Raw genomic sequence first — 23711 nt, forward strand, 5'->3', positions numbered from 1 at the left:
TCTATCTTACGTTCTCCTTTCCCATTTCAGTTATGTTCAGGCTTGTTTCATTTCTTGCAGATCCCTCATCCTTCAACCCTTTGTTTAGAAATTGGAGAACCAGGAGACCCTGGCTCCTGGAAGAGAAAATTTATATTTAACTACTTCATGGGTGGTGGGCCTTAGATAAGCAATCATGTGTAAAAGGTTAAGGAGGGAAATAGATATTTGACAGAATAGGCATTCGATCACCTATCAAAGCTCGAGGAGCTGAATGGCCTAGGTCTACCTCCATTTTGCACGTTCCTATCATTATTAACTTTTGGAGATGGCCAGATATGGTTCTACTCATGTGACAAAGTTAAAGTTTATTTATTCGTCACAAGTAGGCTTACAGTAACATTGCAATGAAGTTACTGTGAAAATCCCCTGGTCGCCACACTACAGCACCTGTTCAGGTACACTGAGGGGGAATTTAGCATGGCCAATGCACCCTAACCAGAATTACAATTTGACACGTGTAAATTGATTTGCAATTGTCTCACTGAAATTAGAAAGCCTTTTTTATATTGTTAGCAATCAAATAAAGGCCTTTGTGAACCAACCAGACAGATTGACTAATCTTTCTAATTCTTTTTCCTGATATTTCATGGTGAGACAACAGCTGTTCCTATTTTAAGCTATTGTAACACGCAGTGCCATTAGCTACGTCATCTACTTACCTCATTATTATTTAGTGCATGTGTGTCGCTTTCCTTTATCACAACTGTTGATAGGCAAATTTCCAATTTAAATTTTGACACTATGTAAACATTCAGAATGGAAATTGAATGACAAAATGCATAGCAAGAGGATAACAAGAAGTAATAGTATGGGAAGGGGTTTGGAAAAGGAGAAGACAGTTTAGAAGACAAAGGAGGAGAAAAGAGGAAACAGGTCAACAAGGGTTCAAGGATTAAGACTTGAAATAGTCAGCCTGAGAGGAGGGAGCGCCACTGTGGACAAGTTGTGCAATTGAAAAAATACTGGAAAATAAACTGAAGGTTTATCTTCCCCTTAAGTCTGACTGTTCCAAGGTCTCATCCTTCTGTCTTTGCTGATTTTAAGTTTAATGATTGTGAGGGGTAACTGCAGCCATTTGGATGTTGGGGGAGACTGAGAATGGAGGAAGGACAATAACAGCAACTGAGAGGTGGAATTGTTCAGTTTTGAGCATGGTTTTCTCAAATTCAACAACATTAATCTTTGATCCATTATTTTGCTATTTTCCCTCTTCTGCTGCTTTAGCCCATTTTTTTACACAGCTTTTTAAAAATTCATTCATGGGATGTGAGCGCCGCTGGCAAGACTAGCATTTGTTACTCATCCCTAATTGCCTTTGAGAACAATTAAGAGCTAACCACATTGCTGTGATTCTTGAATCACTTGTAGGCCAGACAAGATAAGGTTGGTAGGTGCCCTTCTCTAAAAGAACACTGAATCAGATGGGTATGGCCAACAATCAATGATGATTTCACGGTCACCATCACTGAGACCAGCTTTCAATTCCAGATATTATTAATTGATTTCAAATTCCACTAATTCCCATGGTGGCATTATTCAAGGCCTCCAGATGACCAATCCAATGTCTTTGCCACTACAAAAAATAAAGATAGTAAAAAGTTAGTATCAAACTAAGATTGGTGATAGGCCAAAAGATTGGATAGAATGTGAAAACAACACAGAATGACTACAAGATTAATAAGGAATAAAAAATTTGAGTTTGAGGGAAAGAAGGTCAGAAAGATAAAGATAGTTAGTAAGTGTTTCTATGGATATTTTATAAAGGAAAGAGTCAAAGTGAGCAAGGTCCTATAGAAAATGAGCCTCGGAAATTTGTAAAGGTAAATAAGACAATTGCAGATGAATCGAATTGGTATTTTGCATTGGTCCTCACTATAGAGAATTGCAGGGGTTCAAGAAGGCAGTTCATGATTATGTTCTCAATGACTGTTAGGGATGGGCAATAAATGGAGGCCTAGCCAGCGACACCCACATCCCATGAAAAGATTAAAAAATGGAATAACACTGTTGCAATCTAACTAACTAATAAAAGCAATATCCTAGAAATAGCTGTAAATCAGGAAATACAGGGAGGAAGTCAAGAATATTATAATCACTGGTGTGAGTCCAGGCGATGCAGCCAGACCAGCAGTGTGGGGTCCAGGTAGAGCAGCCCGAGCAGTGGAGCACACTGACGTCTGAGTCAGTGATTGGAGACTGTGCAAGAGTGTGCAAGGGGATGGTGAAGAGAGAGTGTGTGAAGGGGTGGGGAGAGAGAAGATGGGATTTACCCTGTGTGTTTAGCAGTGGTGGAAGCAGCCTGAATTGGACGGTACCAGGATCCTCTGGTTCTGCTACTGTCGATGGGGTTTCACATTGAATGCACCCCTCAGCACCATGAAAGCTGCAATGAGGGTGCACCATTGGCAGAATTGGAAGATTGCACGTGCATGAATGGCTGGAAAATTCCAGTCTGAGAGTGGGGGATGAGGAAGAGGAAGTGGTGGAGAGAGCGCAGAAGATGGAGGGGAAGAGAGTGAGGGGAACTAGGGGAAGGGATCTGATGAAGGCATTTGTAAATTGTTTTCTTTTAACCTAGTTATCCATTCCTACTGAAATGAAATGGAGGAAAATAGATTTGATTTATTGTCCCATGTATTAACATACAGTGAAAAGTATTGTCTCGTATGCGCTACAGAAACAAAATATACTGTTCATAGAGATGGAAACGAGAGAGTGCAGAATGTAATGTTACAGTCATAGCTAGGGTGTAGCGAAAGAACAGCTTAATGCAAGCTAAGTCCATTCAAAAGTCTGACAGCAGCAGGGAAGAAGCTGTTCTCAAGTCAGATGGTACGTGACCTCAGACTTTTGTATCTTTTTCCCAAAGGAAGAAGGTGGAGGAGAGAATGTCCGGGGTGCGTAGGCTCCTTAATTATGCTGGCTGCTTTGCCGAGGCAGCGGGAAGTGTAAACAAAGTCAATGGATGGGAGGCTGGTTTGTACAAACTTTTGTCTCCTGTACATTCACACTTTCAAACCATCTCACTCTTTTGTACAGAACACAATTTTCTTTAATATTTCCTATTGTTCAATGCTCCCAGCAGTTTGAACATACGTAGGTATGGTTGTCAAGGCACTGAACTCAAATCAAGCTAATATGAGCTGTCACTGTTCAAAAATAAAATATTACTTCACATACCACAGGAACAAACAAAGGACCTACCAGGTGGAGAATAGTGGCAAGAATTTTATAGACCGTCTGAATCTCTTCAGCAGTGAAACCAATCACTTTCATGGCATCTGCGACAGCTTTAAATTCAGCAGCATCATTTATAGCAGACTGTATACAGAGGCAACAAAGTTAGAAACACATTTTAAACGCAACATAAAACCTTCTAGAGGTACATTGTTAAACTTATCCAAATACGTTGTTCCATCCAAATTTTTCACCAGAAAATTATTCAGTATACACAATATTAAAAATCATTGGATTTGCCAAAGGAATCAATGAGATGGTTCAGTGAGTAACGTCACATAAGAAGGTCCCCCATAGCTTCTCAGAGAGATCATCTCAGTCAATTTATGGCAGAGGCTGCCAGAATAAAGAATGGTCCCTGGATTAGCGGGGACAAGGTTAGCAGCTTTTCCTGCTCCTGGTCTCGACCTACTGACTCCTACAGGAAGTATACATACCCAAGCATGGGTGCGAGACTGCACTCAGTGGTCATGGCAACACTGCTATATGCCTCATTCTGTCCATGCCGCATTCCCGTCCGCCCCCTAATGACTAACAAGCCAACACTTCCAGGCCTGCTCTGGCTGGCTCAGCATAGCATTGGACAAGGCACTGCCTGTTTAGGCTGCAGTAGGCATTAAAACATGTAGTATTAGCTCTTCACTCCCCTCAGTCTAATTACATGTTTCAAGGAGATGGGAAGGAAGCACAAAATTAACAGCAAATTTCCAGTTCAAAAATATTTTTGAAAAATACATTTTTTTAAAAAATCCCTCTCTGGTGTTACATTTCTGCTTTTGAGAGATAGGCAAGGGAGAAGGTGAAATGAATTGTTTTATCTCTCTTTTCTTATACTGTAACCCATACCTTTATCTCCCCTCCGACTTTGATGAAGTTGTAGGCAGTTGGGTCTTTCTGAATGTGCAAAGTCCGTAGCAGTTTCTCAGGAGCACCAGAGAGTAACTAAAATACAAACACCATTTTCAAGTCAATTTATACAAGAAGCACCTATACCACATTCACATTTTCTTCTATCCTGTGGAGGACACATCAGTGAGGAAAATAATTAGCGGTGGCCATTTGCAAATAAAGGTGCAAATTAATACCTTCCTTTTGCAGGTTCCCTGTTTTGTTAGCTGTTTTCGTATTGTGTTAAGTGTCATGCTGTTGTGGGATGCTCCTGAAACACAGGCTTCACACAACTACAGGTAACACTGAAGAAAACTTGCTAGTTTTATTTGGGTCAACACTCTCTCAAAACCTGGTGATACGGATGGTCAATCAGTAAGGCCACTCTGGGATTTCCAGCAGATGTGCAAGGTTTTCTTTTTTCAGGGTCAAAGCATTAGTATCAATCTCACATGATACAAAAGCAGCTTTGATCCCATTTCTAGAGGAAGCTCTGAATTGGCAATAAGAAACACTCTAAACCGGCCGAGCAGCACCCAGCCTTTCATACCTGAAGATCTCAGGTCTCGACTCCCGGTCTATGCTGGGTTAGTGGACATCACCAGCAGCTACAACTGGGAGTCAACACATATTTCAGTAGTCCTGGGTAGATAATCAGTCAGTGCTCCTGCTCATGAAAAGTACCAAATCTGCTCTGAAAGGTGAACTGAGGGAGTGCTGCACAGTTGGAGAGTCATCCTCTGAATTACACTTTAAATGGTAAGAAGTCTCACAACACCAGGTTAGAGTCCAACCAGTTTGATAGTAATCTCACAAGCTTTCGGAAACAGGTTCCTTCATCAGGTGTGTGGAAAGTTCTCCACACAGTGGAGAACCTTCCACACCTGATGTTGTGAGACTTCTTACCGTGTTCACCCCAGTCCAATGCTGGCACCTCTACATCATGACTTACACTTTAAACCTAGAGCTTGCTTGCTCTTGGTGATTTACATGAAGGACCCCATGGAATTAGTTTGGAGATGTGCAGGGGAGTTCCCCCCTGGTATCCAGTCCAATATTTCTCACACAATCATGATTAGTAATATAAATCATTTATGTGCATGCAAGATTAGGCTGTCAACAAACTGGCTGCTACATTGTTTTATTGTAACAATACTTTCTTGTCTGTAAAGCACTATGGAAGGTTCTGAGTTATGAAAATTCTATATAAATGCAAGTCTTTTTTTTGCTGGGCAGAAAGCATACATGTTTGGAATTTGAGAGATGAGATGCCCTTCACATGGCACAAGTCACATGGCACTTAGCATCCTAGATTAACATTAGAAGAATGGACATTTGGGCAAGGCATTAGTGAGTAACCTACATCCTGACACTGTGCCCAGGTCAGAGCCAGCACCTTGAAGAGTTCCTTTCTAGCTATTCAAACCAGTAGGATGTTGTGGTCCTGCTGCAAGGAGTACACCCCAGCTGTGTGTTTCATGGAGGAGAGGGGTGCATTCAATGGGAAACCCTGTTGACAATGGTTGGACCAGAGAATCCCACCAGCAGTCAATAGTTGGCTGCCTCCCCCTGCCATGAAACGTGGTATTTAAAAATTTTTTTATTAGTGTCACAAATAGGCTTACATAACCATTGCAATGAAGTTACTGTGAAAATCCCCTAGTCACCACACTTTGGCACCTGTTTGGATACACTGAGGGAAAATTTAGCACGGCCAATGCACCCAACCAGCGCATCTTTCGGACTATGGGAGGAAACCAGAGCACCTAGAAGAAACCCATGCAGACACGAGGACAACATGCACACTCTGCACAGACAGTGACCCAAGCTGGGAATCGAACCCAGGTCCCTGGCACTGTGAGGGAGTAGTGCTAACCATTGTGCTACTGTGTGAATAATGGGGTACAAAACTAAAGGATGAAAAACACTGCGATAAACATGTGATGTGGGCAGGGTGCAGAGGTCAACAGACTTGCCATTTGGCTACAGCTGAAAGATTTTCAGCTGCAAGCTGTAGATACAAGTCTAAATAATAAAGTAAATTTAACCAGAATCAAACATAACATAGGATCTTGAATGGTCTGATCAGATTATTCACACTAACCTGATGAAAGGAGTGGAAGTTTCGTTCTCCTCGTTGCTGTACAATAACCCGAGACTGTCAAACAAGGATCAACAAAGTTTTAGGTAAAGCAACAACCGGGAAGGGTTTATAACAAGCCTGTTGATGCTACATAGGCAAATGCTTTAATCCCTCAAACGACTAATACGCAATAGAATTCTTTGCCACTCCGGAATCTGGACATTGTTACAAGTTCTAAATACCTTTGCTGCAGGACTGAGTAAAGCACCTGATGAAATTAAAAATTCAGCACCAGGAAGATCTTTATAGCATCAATTTAAACTACCTGGCCTGAAGTATTCTCTGTTGGCACAGCAAGCAAGCTGCACCCATTTTGAAAATGTCAGAAATCAGTGACTTTTCTCTTTTCCCCTTTTGCTCCAATAAACAGGCTAGTTAGAAACAAATTAATTTGGTAATATCGAAGCTTACTTTTTCCAGCAGGTAGTTGCTGATGTGCCCCCCTATAGGGTCGCCTTTAAAGTCAAAGTTAATATCCATATACTTTCCAAATCGACTGGAATTGTCATTGCGGTTGGTTTTGGCATTTCCAAAGGCTTCCAATACACAATTAGACTTTAGCAACATGTTCTTTACCCTGCAACAGAAGAATCATTAATGCATCACATCATGCTAACAACACCTTCTGGACACTGACCTGGAGAAACACACACCTATTTACACATACCTCAGTACCCCACATATTAGTTACGTAATTTAAAATATCAACTATCATTAATTGTTCATCCAGGATAACAACTCATCATTTTTTAATTGAGCTCAACTTAACAAAAATAAAATATTGTCAATGCAATGGGAGCTTTTCTAGAACACTGTGGCATTTTATGATTAAGTTGATCAAAAAAGCCCTCTCAATGTCAGATGTAAGGTCTCATTTTGAAGAAAACCTTTCATCTATAACTGGAGGAGGCTACAGAAGAACCCAACGGTCAGTCTGTAGATAACTTTGAGAGCAACCATCTGTAATTTGGCCTGAGGGACCACAACATCACACCAAAGGCCACAGTTTGATTGTCTTGGAATGCAGCAATGACATATTGTGAACATTTGTCCTCAGATTGAAAACAATCCAAATCAACCCATGGTGAAAAGCCTATTTGATGAGTGAAGTTGTTGCAGGGCTTCCCCTGCACGGTGCGGTGTTAGAAAGGGAGGGCTGTGCAAATTTGGTGATAGCTGTAACATACTTGGAGCACAAAGGGAAAAGCAACAAGAAAGAATTCCAGCTGACTTGTTGATATACTACACAACTGTAGCACTGCTCCAGGGAACTTGTCTCTTTGGTGCAAGCATGTTCTTCAAAGAAAAATAGGGTTGACTAAGTTGTCTGGGGCACCCTTTTGCACCAAGCTATTTGGTTGGGTTTCTGCTGCTTTGAGATCTGTCCATCATATTATGTTGCAAATGGTCAGCAAGTCAGAAGGCAGGATGGAGTAAAAGGCATCACATATTCTGGCAATAGGTTATGTTCTGGTTGACCTCAATTCCCTCACTAATATTGTCAATACTCAAAGTATCTGATGCAAAAATCTCACTCGCTGAGGGACTCAGCTGAACCAACCTCCAAGGCACTGAGGTATTAGGATCATTTGCAAAAAGATGCCTACAAATTAAATGGAAAATTTACACAACTCTGCCAAAATCAGTGATTTACAAATGTAATCCTAGGATTTGTGCAAAGTGGCTTAGTTTCTCCAAGAGGTTGTTTTAACTCACTCTGTTGTGGATTATACGAAGGTTTAAGAATGTTAAGAGTTTTGCTTTCAGTTTAAGGTGAATGGGTTTTTTAACTTTTGGTTTGGTTTAGTATGTTTGGGTACGTTTACAATCTTTGCCTCAACTTTTGACGCAGCTGATGGGTCTTTCTTGCTTCTAAAAACCTGATGTTGCTATGGAGAAAATTGTTGAGGATGGAAATATGTTCCAAAAGGTAAAATGGTGGAGTTCTTTTTCAGGGAAAAGTGTAACAGAAGCTGACCGGAGGCTGAAGCCAACCTGTCTGTTGTATTTAAGTAAATAACTCAGGTTTCCATGTTTATAGAGGAAAATAAGGAGTTCTAGGGAATTGGGTAGGACCAAGTAGCTCTATACAGAAAGGAGAAGTCCAGCTATGAAATAGATGCCAAAGCAGCATCTACGTATCTCTGGTGGGTTGTGCGTGTTACCATCCACGATGCCTATATTTGAATCAGTCCTATGTAGGCAAATCCAGAGACAAATGAACTACCTTCTAGAGTATAAGTAGATTTAAACATCTATCAGAGTGAAAACTACCATAAAAAGGTTAAGTTGTGCTAAGTCTGTTGGATTGAATTCAAGGTGAATCTCACATTGAGCAAATAAGAAACTGAATCTAAACAACGTAGCTATTTAGTCATTATTGCTTGTGTTTGATCTGTTCAAGTTAGTATAAGGAAAATTTGTTTAGTGTGTCAATTTAATCTTGGAGTCATGCTGCCTATTTCTTCATCTTGGTTCTTCCATGCAATACATTTTTTAAGTGATTATGATCGACCAAGCTAGATTCTAACAAGTTTATCCTGTGTTCACATGGCTCAGAATATAACATGGTCCTTAATTCCATAAGATCTAAAATAGAATATATTAATTGGGGTCAAAGTTTTCAGGAAAAATTTTGAATTGTGAGAATTAGTACAGTACATAACCATTCTTTAAGCATTCCTCTTTGTGGTGTAGCTGCTTCACAACTTCTTCATTCCATCTGCAAAAAAGATTGCTTATAAAATACTGCTAATTAACACCTACTGATGGAGTTTGTCCTATTGGGCAGACGCAACATAGGTTCATGAAAGGCAGGTCATGTTTAACTAATTTTCTGAAATTCTTTGAGTACATTACAAGCATGGTGGATGTGGTGTATCTGGGTTTCCATAAGGTATTCGACAAGGTGCCGCACAAAAGACTACTGCATCAGATAAAGGTGCATGGCGTTATGAATAATGTATTAGCAAGAGGATTGGTTAACTAACAAAGCCAAGAGAGGGATAAATGGGTGTTTTTCTGGTTGGTGATCAGTGACTAGTGGTGTGCACTGGGGATCAGTGTTGGGACTGCAATTGTGTACAATCTACATCAAAGATTTGGAGTTGGAGTTGGATAATGTGTCAAAGTTTGCAGATGACATGAATATGAATGGTAGAGCAAAGGACATTGGAAGTCTGCAGAGGGCTATAGATAGTTTGAGTGAGTGGACAAGGGTCTGGCAAATGTACTACAATGTTGGTAAATGTGAGGTCATCCATTTTGGTAAGAATAATAGCAAAATGGACTATTATTTAAATGGTAAAGGGGTTGCAGCATGCTGCTGTGCAGAGGGACTTGAGTATCCTTGTGCATGAATTGCAAAAAGTTGGTTTGCAGGTGCAGCAGGTAATTAAGTAGGCAAATGGAATTTTGTCCGTCATTGATCGAGGGATGAAGTTTAAAAACAGGGAGGTTATATTGCAGCTGTATAAGGTGCTAGTGAGGCCACACCTGGAGTACTGTGTGCAGTTTTGGTCTCCTTACTTGAGAAAGAGGGAGAACAAAGGAGATACACTAACAGTTAAGAGGGTTGGCTTATGAGGACAGACTGAGTAGACAGGGACTATATTCATTGGAATTTAGATGAAAATTATGAAGGAAATAAATAAGATGGAAGCAGGGGAGTTGTTTCCACTGGCGGGTGAAACTAGGACGAGGGGCATAGCCTCAAAATAAGAGGGAGCAGGTTTAGGACTGAGTTAAGGAGGAGCTTGTTCACCCAAACAGTTGTGAATCTGTTGCATGCCTTGCATTCAGAGTTTTCTGAGTAGGAGGGAGGCTGTTCCCATCTTACGGTAATGTAAATCTGTAGCTATCTCTGTTGATGCTGGTCAAATGTCATGAAAAACTATTCCCTTGCCTTTACATCAGTCAAAAATGATATTGCGGACATTGGTTTCTGAGTCACTATTTGAAGGAGGAAGAATGTTGTCCAGTGTTCCAGCCAACATTTATCTAACAAAAAAAAATGAATTGTTTTTCCAACCACAGCTTGTTTTGGGATATTACTGTGTATCCTGAAACTTGCCTACTCACCAACGGTCACTGCATTTCAAAGTAATTTGCTGAAATGAAGTACTTCTTTAAATATTACCGAGACTAGCTCAAGCACTATTAAAAATGCACACTTGAATCCTGAGATTGGTCGGGATCAGACGTGGACTGGAGAAGGCTGTATGACTATCATAAGATTATGGAACCTTTGCCCAGCCTTGTAGGTCAATGCATCACTTTTGGATTTTTCTCCACGAGGTGGTGATTACAAGAGCCAATTTTGTATCCTGGCCTGGAGGTGGAGTTATGTTTTCTGGTGCTCGACATATGTTCTGGTGTATGAATGGATGAAACTTGGGCTTTCTTTTGGAGACCATTACAAAATGTGTTATGCAATTAGAATTAAATTATATCATCATAATGAAGGCAACAAGAATCAGTCCAAATATCTTGCACTTTAGGCTGTTCAGCAGTCTCCATTCTGGGAACATTTCTCCCCTACATGCAGTGTTTAAAGAAAATATTAAAGTGCACGTTATGAAAGGTAACAATTATTCAAATTCTGCACAAGTGAAGGTTTCTATTTATTACCTTTCCACTTCCTGACGCTGGCTGGGATTTGTAATAGCGGCAATGAACTGCATGATGTATTTACTAGCTTCTGTTTTACCAGCGCCACTCTCCCCTGGAATCCAGAAAAAGGAAAAATTAACAGCTATACTGATGCTGCTGCAGATTAGTAATATTGTTACAACATAAAGCCATTACTGGGAGAGGCCAACAAACCAAAGTGCAACCAAATATAGTGGTTTATTTCAGCCATACTCTCTCAGATCAAAACACAACTTGCTTCACAGCTGAAACCAGTCTCCTCCCATTTAAATATTCTAAAACAGTACATCAACCAAAATAAGATATTCACAGGGTGGAACTGAATAACTTGATTTCCTTTAACACAAGCGTCATTTCCAGTTCCTGCTAAAGCTTGTCTCCTTCTCTCATCCTTCAGACGTCTTCATTTATTAGTCATTTTACACTGTACATGCTAGAGCAGCTGTGCTTCTCAGCATGGAGGATGTCTTAGTAATTAACAGGGTACTTGCTGTATTGTTCATCTTCATGTAGTATATCATGACAAAAGGTGTAATGCAATGTGATCTGTTATCTTGGTAAAGTCCAGAAGCCAATAGTTGGTGTCTTGCCCAAAAACTATCAGGAGGACTTTAAAATACTGATCAATTCTTCGTTTTCCAAATTGCACAACTGTTAGTTTTCCAAAATGCTGCGGTGAAAATTGCTGTTTGTGAGACCATCCAAATGATAATTGCATTTCCTATATTACAACAGTGAATAAACTTTAAAAGTGAGTCATTGGTGGTAAAGCACTTTCCGTCATCTTGAAGTTGTGCAAGGCACCATCTAAATACATGCTCACATGGAACCTCTCCAGATTACTAGCTCACTGCTAAACTCAGGCGGATGCACAGAATGGCTAACAATTAAAAGTAATTTGCCTGAAGTTGATCTCATACGAAGAGGGACCTTTAACTTATATTTAGAGCGTGAAGCCAAGTATAACTACGCCAGCAAATGGTGACATTCAAAAATACAATGTAGATTAAATCAATTAAATAGAAATCAATTAAAAAATTCTTCTGACCAGCCCAGCATTTTCTGTTAATTAATCACTCCCTACCTGATATGACTATGCAGGTGTCCTTTGCCCTTCGCTTCATGGCTTTATATGTTGCATCTGCAATAGCGAATAGGTGAGGTGGTCTCTCATACAGCTCACGGCCCTTGTATTGCTCAATGGTATCCTTTCCATAGATATTCAAAGGACGGTAAGGGTTAACAGAAACCACTACTTCACCGATGTATGAATAAATTTTGCCCTTCTCAAATCTGTTGGGGGAAAAGAAAGAAGAAACAAGTTAAAAAGGGCCATTTTTCTAGGCAACTGCATAGAAATTGTTGTATGATACAATATAGGCCATGATAAAAGATAATTTTTACAATTCCCATGGTGGATCTGTAAATTAAAATAACAAAATTTACTAAATATCCCAACTGCTCCCATGAAGAAAGTACCAACAGGATTTCACTATTACTTTAATATAAATGAGAATGCTTTACAACTGAAAAACATTTAGAAGTCCCATTCAAATACTCTTAATACAATTCTAGTTTCCACACACATTTTAAAGGAATAACAAATCTTCCTTACTCTATTGGTTCTGGTTCAAAGGACACCACACAATCACAAGAGTTTGTGCAAGAGATAGGTAATGTTTACCATCTATCTGAAAACTTGTATAAATCAAAATTTTGGTCTTAATACTATCCTGCAATTTACTTAAAAAGTATCAACTGCAAGAATAGGAGTTGGCACAAACACACTGCTCTCAAACCCTACTGTACAAGATTTGGGTTGAAGTCTCCAGACTATGACCCCACCTCACAAATCATGGCAATCCAGCCATGAAGCCCAGAGAATCTTTGAACTGTCCTTTTCTCCGACTTGCTGTTTCACCCAGTTGGTCTTTTTGGGCCTGAAGTCTTAGAAAGGGCTGCAATTAGCACTGTTGTCTCAGTGGTGGCAATATCAGAACTTTATCAGCAACTTGAGATATATGCAAATTAGTTCAAACCCAGACTTAAACTTTTGAAGAAGCTTCCGAGGTTTTCTGGTCACCTCTAAGTAATCCACAGGACAAGCTCCAACAGCCCAATTTAAATTAGTTAACCCCTATGCAATAGTTTCCCTATTTATTCACCAGAGGGCAGTAGATTGCCCTATAACTTCTGATCAAGAATATCATTGGTTTTTCAATACTGGTCAATATAATAATGTTTAAACTTAACAACGTTCACTGCAGACCTTATTAGAGTGAAGAAGTTCATCATTGTGTACAGATTTATTTTCCAAATGAATTTCACAGAACTAAGTTTTTTAAATAAATGCAAAAATGGATGTGGACTAAAATCACAGAATTGTTACAAAGCAGAAGGATGCCATTTTACATTTCACATGCATACTCGCTCTCTCTGAGAGCAACTCCGCTAATTCCACTGCTCTGCCTTTTCTCCTAGCCCCACAGATCTTTTCTCTTCAGATAATTACCCAATTCCTGATTGAAAGCCGTGTTTGAATCTGCCTTTCTGGCACTGCATTCCAGTTTAGTAGGTTTTTTCCCCATGTCCCCATTGCTTCTTTTGCCAATCATCTCAACATCTTCTGGTTCTCAACTCCACCAACAAGGAGAACAACTTCCCACGGTCTATTCTGTCCATCACCCTCATGATTTTTACTACCTTTATTAAACTTTTTCTGCTCTAAGAATCTCATGATTCCAAACAAAATAATAGTTTTTTTTCCAGTCTGTGTACAATGATGAAAATAAACCTGTGCATAATGATGAACTTCTTCACTCTAATAAGGTCAGAAGTGAGCATTGATTAAATTTAAGCTTTGTTATATTGCCCAGTATTGAGGCAGAAATGATATTCTTGACTAGAAACTCTTGACTAGAAGTTCTTGACTAGAAGTTATATGACAGTCTACTGCCCTCTGGTTTGACACAAACTGAAGTCTAGCCCATGTTTAAGACCCTCTAAAACAGATTTCCTGTGAATAAAATGGAGGTGCAAGTCCTGAAATTACTTCAGAAGCAAACGTGTACAATGATGTTTCTAAAAGACTTAACAATGCATAGGTACAGCCCAATGCAAAACTTCCTGCTGTTCATCTAGATAGGTTCATTACAGCTTACTATTTTAGCCCTGGTTTGTGAAGTTTTCTGTTGGCATGGGGTTAGCTCACCAGGCATCCCTGATGGGTCTAAAAGTTCTATTAGTAAGCCAGATTAGCTACTTTAAGGTATACAAAAACAGTACCAGAACACTTATTTCCCAGTTTTTACTGTTTTCTCCTGGTGGGGGTTTTCCTGGTACATTGAGAACTTGTCTGTTCAGATGTTGGAATACTGAAACTGCCTGGGAGAATATACTGGTTCAAAAACTCCAACAGGCAGGGTCATCACAAGCTGCCGAAGGAGACTCTGCTTGGCTCCCCACTTCTCTGCAGGAAGATAGTCATCAGGTGGTTATCAGGCATGGAGAAGAGCCTGAGCCCTTGTTTATGGTGGACAATTTCCAAGGGGTTCCTGCCTTTGCATAGTGATCACTGCACCTCACCATAAAATATGAGATTGTTAGCACCATGAACCCATGATGTGGGCATGCAGGCGTTGGACTTGGGTAAACACAGTAAGTCTCAACACCGGATTAAAGTCCAACAGGTTTATTTGGTAGTAAACGCCACTAGCTTTCAGGGTGTGCCCCTTCATCAGGTGAGTGGGAGATCTGATCACAAACCTGATCACAAAACGAAGGTTTGTGATCAGAACTCCCACTCACTGACGAAGGGGCAAACCCTGAAAGCTAGTGGCATTTACCACCAAATAAACCTGTTGGACTTTAACCTGGTGTTGTGAAACCACTTACCATGCAACCATCCAGGGACAGATACACATTGCCATTAACCAAAGATGTAGAGTTTCAGCTGCCTAGCTCTGCAGTCCAATCTTTACAAGCATTAAGGCTACATATGAGTGCATATTCACACATCTGGGCGGCAATATCTTCCAGCAGTACACCAGGAGCGAGGTCGCAGACTTTTCTCTGCAGCTGCATACTAGAAGAATAAAGTGTGGTTTATTTCATGTCCTACATTTAAGTCTAGTACTATGCATCAATCTTACTCAGCAGTAACTCCCTACTTCATGTCCACACAAGGGTCTTTGGCAGTTACGTGACCATTTCACATGACTCAATGTACACTCTCCAGGATTCGATAACTAGTCCCTCCAGGCTAGAGCACTCTCTCCATGCAGTCACTGGCTTTTTTTCCCCTTATATCCAATCTGAGAATGGTGCTGCAGGCTGCACATGGTCAGGAGAAACACAGCACTTTGGAACTATGAAAGAGGAGGTTTTTGACAAATTTTATAAGCTATAAACTTGACCTTCATTAAGAACTGACTGTAACTGACTACAAGAAAGACCGAATGTTTTTCACCCTTCCAATGCATTATAGAACTGATTGAAAGATTGCAGTTGCTCAGCAGGCAAATAGTTTGGATGAAGTGATACCATGGTGGTCCTAAATTGGAGCTACACTGAATGCCAGATTAGTTATAATTGCCACCAGCATCTCCAATCCTTGGTATGGAAAAACAAAGATAGTAAATTTAATACAGTTGGAACTCCCATGTCCTCATTGCTGTCCAGAAACGCTTGCTGGAGGGGCACGTACAGATCCAGAGTGGTCAGGATTTTGTCTGACTTAATAATGGAGAATGGTCCACTTCAACAAAGAATAGGCCTCCTGAGTCCCATCCCAGCATAAACCACCTTTTTCAGGAGGGAAAGATTTATGAAGGATAGAGCAAAATAAATTTAGGGAGGGGGAAATTAACTTTAATTCATCCTGTTAGAACACCTGAGAATTAGGTAAACGGCACACTTTGGTGGGAGTTGGGGAAAAGTGAATGGCTAAATTTCTATGCTACTGAAAATTTCTGGTTGTAAAGTACTCCATATGTGAAATTAAATTGAAAAATAAATACTTGTTTCATTATTGTGTTGTTACAGTGAAATGATTGACAGAGGAGCACTTAATAGCTTAGTGAGTTAATTTCCCAAAATCGAGAGTCTGAACCAGGCCTCAGGGTAGCTCCTGTCTGATAGCAAGAGTTAGAATTCAGCCCCGACACCCTTAGACACTTCCTTCCTTCACAGTAGACCTGGGCTTGCCAGCTGCACTGTGACTAAAACACCTCCCACATCCAGATAATGCTTCCTTCCAGCTTGCTCACACCAGATTGTACACACCATGCCAACACCACCAGGGAATTTTTTAAATTTAAAAATGTAATTTTTTTTAAGGAAAAAAACTTAGAGCAGAAGGAATGAGAAACTATACAGTTTTCACTATTTATCTTCCACTTTAATAGTTACAGCTTATTTAGAATAATAAGGTACATCATTATAAACTTTAATGCACAAATAATCCTGACTGATGGAAGTAAGCCAGTGCCACCTTGTTGTGACTGTACAGACAAAAAGCACAAGAAAGTCGCCTTACGACTTATGATTAAGGTGAAGTCCTGGCTGAAAGACACAATCTGTGACTGAAGGCTATCCATGGCTTTGGTGAAGTAGTTGGCAATTCCAAATAAATTATCAAATACATAAAGGAAATTGTGTGTCGCTGAAGACTCTGGCCTTCCTTGACTTCAACATTTATTTGTGGTGCCTTAGAATTATTAGTGAAAATTGCCGTTTAGCCAGCAAGCCTTTGCTCACAAGGGTAGTCAAAACACAGCTGTCTAATTATTAGTTCTCTGTAAGATGTTAGCCCGTTAGGTCTTTATTAGGAGCATGATAATTTTTTTAAAAATTTTTTGTGTCAGTTTAGAAACATAAATAACACAAGGCCTTTCAGTCCATCTTAGCTGTACTCCACCAATTCATTTTCATGGCTCATGCAATGATGTTTCTCCAATTTACCTAACACAATTAATTATCTGTGACAGGCATAAAGGGCTCCTCAAAACTTATCTGACATAGCAATGAGTATATTTGATTTGATTTATTGTCACATATATTGGGATACAGTGAAAGTATTCTTTCTCGTGTGCTATACAGACAAAGCATACCGTTCATAGAGTACAAAGAGTGAAGAGTATAGTATTACAGTCATAGCTATGCTGTAGAAAAAAGATCAACTTAATATAAGGTAGGTATAATACATTGTATCTTGTGTCAAGTTCTCTCCATCCATCCCCCTGTGCTTGGTGTGCCAAGACCTTCATGTTAAAATTCTCATCCTTGTTTATCCATGGTCTTTCTCCCCCTCAATCTCTGTAACCTCTTCTTGCCCAACATCCTTCCACGATACCAGGCTTTTATCAAATTCTGGACTATTGTGTTTCAGCTGCCTTCAAGCTAAACCTCTTCACTACTCTTCCTCTTTCAGACGCTTCTTTAGCTACATCCCTTTGGTGAAGGTTTTGGACACCTTTGCTCCTAATTTGCTCAGAGTCACATAACCTGGACTGACACTTTAATGCAATACACCTTCAGATCTCCTGAGGGAGTAGCGAATCATTATCAGATATGTTGTTCTCCAAATGATATTAAACTGTGGTCCCCATCTGCCTCTCTGAAGTCAATGTAAAATATTCAAATGTCATTTACACTACAGAAATAGTGGCAACTTTCTGTCTGGTAACTGAATAGTTTGTGCCAAGGTTGTTAACTCTGATGTGGAACAGGAGCTGCCAAAGTCCTGGCACGGCAGTCTCTGCTACAACGAAAAACAGTAGGTTCAGAAGCTGCACAATTCTCTGGCTTCTGTTTTCTCTTGGTCTAATTCTCTGCCAGTTGGGTTTCATTCCTGCTCGCCTCTTCAAATAGGTTTTTGACAAGTTAGTCTCCAGAAGTCATGCATCAGTAACCATCACCTAGTTGTTAGTGTCAATATCCACCATCTTCACATTTCTCATGGAGATGTCATTGTAGCAGATGCTCAGGCATCCAGGAAGTCATGACCCAGTGGTGAGTTCAGAAGGTCCTTGGTCATCGACGAACATGGCAGAGATAATGTAGATATCACTGGCTTAGCAGTGAATGTATGCTGATAGAATTAGCACAGTCCAGGAACTGTGAGGTGGTGTCCTTGTCCTGCCAAGTGATGCTGAGGGTACATCTAAGACAATGAAGTTGGAAATATGCCAAGGATCAGTAGGCCAATTTGGTGTTCTTAGTCATGTTGCTGTTATTCCGCAATCTCTCATTCAGCTTTGACATAACAGCTGCAGGTTTTGTGATATGTGTTTGATTTCAGCAAATGGCAGGTCCTTTTGACGTAGCAATCTCAGTACTGTCAACCTAAATTGTGTGCTTAACTCCTGGAATGGAGCTTGGACTCATTTTCTCATGACTCAGAATGAATGTTACCAACCCCCTGAGATACACAATAATAAGATCAGCTTGTGGTTTGCTCCATAGAGATAAGTCAATGGTTTACAACATCATGTCCAGAAGAAAGACTTTTCAGAAACTACAAGTATGGTCAAAATCATCAACAAAGTAATGGCTTCTATTGAGTGCGTCATGGTTACCCCGACAGTGAGCTGCTGAGCCAGAGTTCTGTTTCAGACTTGATTCCTCGATGCCAAGAGGTGCACATTTTATGTCAACATCTCTATTCAGACAGCAATGTCCTATTTTTTAAGACTTCAGTGGAGTACCAAGGGAGTGCTCCAGTGTCAGAGCTGGTGCTGTTCAGGTGAAACTTTGAGGTTCTGAAAGGCGCTATATACATCCAAGTTCTTTTTCTAAAATTATCTCACAGGCAACCAATTATCCAAGTCAAAATTACTCTTGAGCAAACATGATCAAAAGACAGCTAAGTTGGTCATTCATTTTATCTGCTTGTAGGATATTGTGAACAACATAGCTGCTGGCAATGAAGTGGCCACATTTCAAAGACCTCCAGCCCTCAGAGATCTCTGTGCTCCTCCAGGCTTGACTTCTTGTGCATCCCCGATTTTAAACAGCTCCACTGCTGGCAACCATGCTTTCAACTGCCTAGGCCTCAAGCTCCAGTATTCACACTGAATTTGCACCGTGGCCTGAATAATAGGTTCCAAAAATGAGTGTGAAATGCACATGCACAAATTGGGCATTATTTTTGGGCACAAAGACATTGGGTCACATTCATGGTGTCATCGTGCCAGTCTAGAATAATATGGATAACAAGCAGGTTTGGAAATTGGAAGCACAGCCTTTGCGAATTGAAGGTAATAGGCTAGTTGTTCTCATTTGCGCAATCACACAATTGACTGCCATAATATGTACAGGCTGAAATAAAACACTTTCAGAGTGGGATTTACACCAGCAGCACTTCTCATTTTTCAATAAGGCAGGCTGTAACGATGGGTTGAGGGCAGGGTTAACTGTTGGCTGTTTGGTGTTCTTTGGCTGCTAGAAGTGCTTTGTGGTAGTAGTAGATGTATATTGACTTAAATTCATGATTTAGGAACCTGAGGCCTCACTGCCGAGGGCCCATTCCTGCACTTTACTGCTGAAGAGGCCAGAGTGGCCCTTTAAGTTACAGGCCATGCCCTCAACGCAGGTCACCACTGATGAGCACCAAAGCCAAATATCACAGAATCATAGAATCCTTCCAGTGCAGAAGGTGGCTATTCAGCCCATCGAGCCTGCACTAACAATATTTCCAGCCGGACACTATCCCTGTAACCCCACATATTTACCCTGCTAATTCCCTCGACGCTAAGGGGCAATTTAGCATGGTCAATCAGCCTAACCCATACATCTTTGAATATACTTCTCTGATTGGGCAGGATAATCTCTGTCTTTGACCTGGAACCCACCCAGCAATCTTAATTGTCCCAAATGACAATTATTCAGCGTCCTTGGGTGGCGGATCTGACAAGGGTGAAACCATGATTAGACAAAGGATGAGGCTAGCCCATTGCACTGTGGGCATGCTAGTGCCTGCAATCGTGGTTTTCCCAGGCTAGGGTAGACTAAGGGAGCAGGGTAGCTAAGAAGGTTAAACTGATGCTTTACCTGTTGCAATTTTTCAAAGCCATCTTGGCCTTTTGGCCAAGATGAAACATTAGATCAAGCCCGGGAGGGGGTATAATGCCTCACCCCCTCAGCTTGGGTCTTGTTTGAAGAAATCCAAGGTAGCATGCAAAGTCTTGTCAGCTTTGTTTTTGTTTCTCCTTCACGTGGGGATGATGATTGGGTTTAATTGAAATTGGCTTTTTTGATTAGAAATAAAGTACTGAAAAAAAACCCAGCCACATCAGGGTGCTTGGCCCATGCGTTGCATCAGTGCTTATTATTCAGCCCAACGTTTCTCTCCTCTCTTTAAGAGGCTCCTTTGAATCTAAATGTGACCAAACATTTGGTCACTCATTGTAACATCTCATGTGGTTTAGTGTGAAATGTTCTTGATAGCACTCCTGTGAATCACCTGATGACGTTTTACAACTTCAACGGCACTATATAAATTTGAGTTCTTTAAAAGACACCATCAGCCACTACAGAAATACAAGTCATCGAAGCATAGAACAAGAAGCTGGAGTAAGCCATTCGAACCTGCTCCGCCACTCATTTTTATCACAGCTAATCATCAAATTCGATATCTTGATCTCCCCTTTCCCCCATATCCCTTTAGCCCCAAGAGCTATTATCTAATTTGTTCTTGAAATCAAACAACGTTTTGGCCTCAACTATATTCTTTGGTACTGAATTCCACACATTCACCACCCTCTGGGTGAAGAAATTTCTCCTCATCTCAGTTCTAAAAGGTTTACCTCTTATCCTCACCACTGGGGACATTCTTTCTCAATCTACCCTATCTAGCCCTGTTAGAATTTTATAAGTTTCTATGAGATCTCCTCTCACTCTTCTGAACTCCAGTGACTCCACTAAGTGTTTTTCTTTTCAAGGTTAAAATAGTCCAACATAAATAGTGTGATTCCCCAACAGGATGTTCAAACATGCCCTCTGGCTCAGTACCCAAGACACACAGCAAGTTACTATTAAAATCTCCATTGAAAAGGGACAGAACTAGTCAGCTACATGGTTCGCAAAAGTATAAACACATTTTATTGAGAGGAGGAGGAAAATTGCTTTCAATATAAAGTAATTTCTTTTTCATGACTTCCATTATTTGCTGACCTATTTGGTTGTCCCAGCTGGTATGAATTTTTACATTGATTGAAAACCTCAGGGATCAGCATTGAGCCCCAAGGAGAATGACATCTGTACAAGCAACGCAAAAGTTGCTTGCTGATGATCTTACTAATACATGCAAAAACTTGTATTTATGTCATACCTTTAATACAATTGAACATCCCAAGGCTCTCACAGGACGAATTCAAATAACACTGAACCACATTAGGAAACATTAGGATAGGTCCCAATAGGTTTAAGGGGTATCTAAAAGGATGAAGAGATGGCGAGGTTAAGGGATGGAATTCCAGACCTGAGGGCTTAGGCAATTTAGGATCTAGAAACAGTCCAGAAAGACAGTCCCTAAATAAGTGGAAATCACTATCGCAAAGATAGGGAGACTAGATTGTAAATGAAAAGTGGGCATCAGATAATGAAGATATGGCAGAAACAATGGATTTAATGAGAGCAAGGTCTAAAACTAGAAATTGGAACTAAACAATTTGAGTACAGTTCAGTGAAGCTTCTGAAGAGCACTGATAATTGAATTGATACTTTACTCTTGTGCTTGACCTGCCAAAGTGTGATTACCATGACCTGTGCAGTGTTCAATATTCAGTAGCAAACAGAAGTATAACCTTTGAGAAGACTTGCCAGAATTATTGTACTTAATTTCATTTGGAGCCTGATGCTTGGCAAATTCTTTCAAGTGTGAGGAATTCATAAGTTCTTCACTTTGGCACGAAGAAGGTGGCGACTGAAGCACTGATAACATTCAATAAATCCCAAAAACGTACAGCATTTCCCTATAAATGTCTTGCCACAACAGAACAATTGAGAGGGGTTGAAATGTCTTAAAATCAACCTGGCCACTTCTTTCACTCTCACGATTGAGGCAACAACATAAAGTAAATACCAAGAGGTGGTTTATGTCTCTCCAGCCAATCTAAATATAGAATGTTTTCACAATTACTGAGTACCATCAACTAATTTATACAATGCTAAAAAGGTGCTTTACCAGAGCATAATCAGACAATAATTTGCACTGAGCTAAAGGAAAAAAAATGACAGGCAACAGAGAGGTAGGTTTTAAGGAGCATTGTAAGGGAAAGGTAGCAAGGTGGAGAAGTTTAGGAAGTGAATTCCAAGGGCTTAAAGCTTGGGCATTTATGAGATGGTGATGAGAAGCAAAATGACATGAAAGACTAAGAAAAATATCACCTATGGAAGATACAATTTTTTCATGCGCACACAGGGCAGTGACAACATTAGTCAGTACGTAGCTGAGCTGAGAAAACTCCTAAATTGTGTGAATTTGGAAAGCTTGAAGAATCACTCTTCAAAGATAGATTAATGTGTGGGATCACAAACTACTGACAACAATTTTGAGAGCAATGGACATCAGGCAGGAGAAAGCAATACATATCTGCAGAGTAGCAGGGACAATAAAATGCCAGATTAAAGAGAATGATAGAATTGTTACACTGCATATGGTCAAACGTTTATATGCAGTTAAAACAGAAACAGTGCTGAGGAAAAACAAATAGAAAGCCTGAAGGTTAAAAACAAAATTGCTATTAAAACACTTAAATGCATTTGGCGCAGAACTGAGCACTTACCACATAGTTGTCCAGCCTACAGAAAGCCACGTAAGAGCTGTGATCACTAAAGCCCTTTGCTAAAAGATGCATCTTGAAAAAAGTGCACACAATTGCAGATGATGAAGCAGACACTGAAACTAAACCTTTCATTAGTACAGCAACAGGAAATGCTAAAGATGATGAATGGAAGGTTGGTTTAAAAATTCCCAATGTTCAAGCTTGACACGTGTACAAGCAAATGTAATTTCCATAAACCTGTATTGTATAAAGGAAAGGAAAAATGCTAACTAAAACAAAAGTGAAGCTGTCTACTTTCACAGCTGAAAAAAATTGCTGGAGAATGTCAATGCACACGTAAAATGAAATGCAAAATCCAATCTCAAGCACTTCCTTTTATTGTGGTGAAAAATTATGCATTAGCCATTCTTGGAACCAAAGCTTGTGAAAATCTAAAGCGAATCAAAAGAATAATGACTGTTGTGTCTCAGTGAGTACAAAGAGGTATCAAAGGGAAAAAGGTTGCCTCAAGGGAAAACACACCATGAAGCTTGACAGAACTGTAACACCCAAGACACACCCACCCAGGAAATTACCAGCAATGCTGACAGACCAACTGAAAGCAGAGCTGGACAGAATGGAGAAATTTCACATCATCAAGAAAACTGAAGAACCGACAATATGGGTTGATCTAATTATAACTGTAAACAAATCAGATGGAAATCTGCGGATCTGTCTGAATTCCAGAGATTTAAACCAGGTAGCACAAGGAGAGCATTATCAGTTGCCCACAGTGGAAGAGATTACATGCAAGCTAACTGATGCTAAATATTACTCAGTCTTGGATGCGAGTTCAGGCTTCTGGCGGATCAAACTGGATGAATGCAGCTTCTGTCACTATACTTTCAACATACCATTCAGGCACTACAAGTGTCTATGGTGTTACGCTTACCTTTTGGTATTAATTCAGCTTCTGAGGTGTTCCA

The 23711-nt window shown here is 40.2% G+C and overlaps 1 protein-coding gene across 1 annotated transcript in view; it reads right to left on the reverse strand.

Annotated features, from left to right (window-relative positions):
* myo1d (myosin 1D) overlaps window positions 1–23711 on the reverse strand; it is a 520742-nt gene that overhangs the window by 406143 nt on the left and 90888 nt on the right. Inside the window, exons 2-7 of the mRNA XM_080213488.1 lie at window positions 12045–12253; window positions 10940–11033; window positions 6722–6887; window positions 6272–6325; window positions 4126–4221; window positions 3247–3363 (exon numbers count right to left, since the gene is read on the reverse strand). Of these exons, the coding sequence (XP_080069614.1) occupies window positions 3247–3363; window positions 4126–4221; window positions 6272–6325; window positions 6722–6887; window positions 10940–11033; window positions 12045–12253 (736 nt within the window). The remainder of the gene's footprint in view (window positions 1–3246; window positions 3364–4125; window positions 4222–6271; window positions 6326–6721; window positions 6888–10939; window positions 11034–12044; window positions 12254–23711) is intronic.

The sequence above is a fragment of the Carcharhinus amblyrhynchos genome, chromosome 27 (genome assembly GCF_965287045.1).
Source record: "Carcharhinus amblyrhynchos chromosome 27, sCarAmb.v2.hapA, whole genome shotgun sequence".
Classification (NCBI taxonomy): domain Eukaryota; kingdom Metazoa; phylum Chordata; class Chondrichthyes; order Carcharhiniformes; family Carcharhinidae; genus Carcharhinus; species Carcharhinus amblyrhynchos.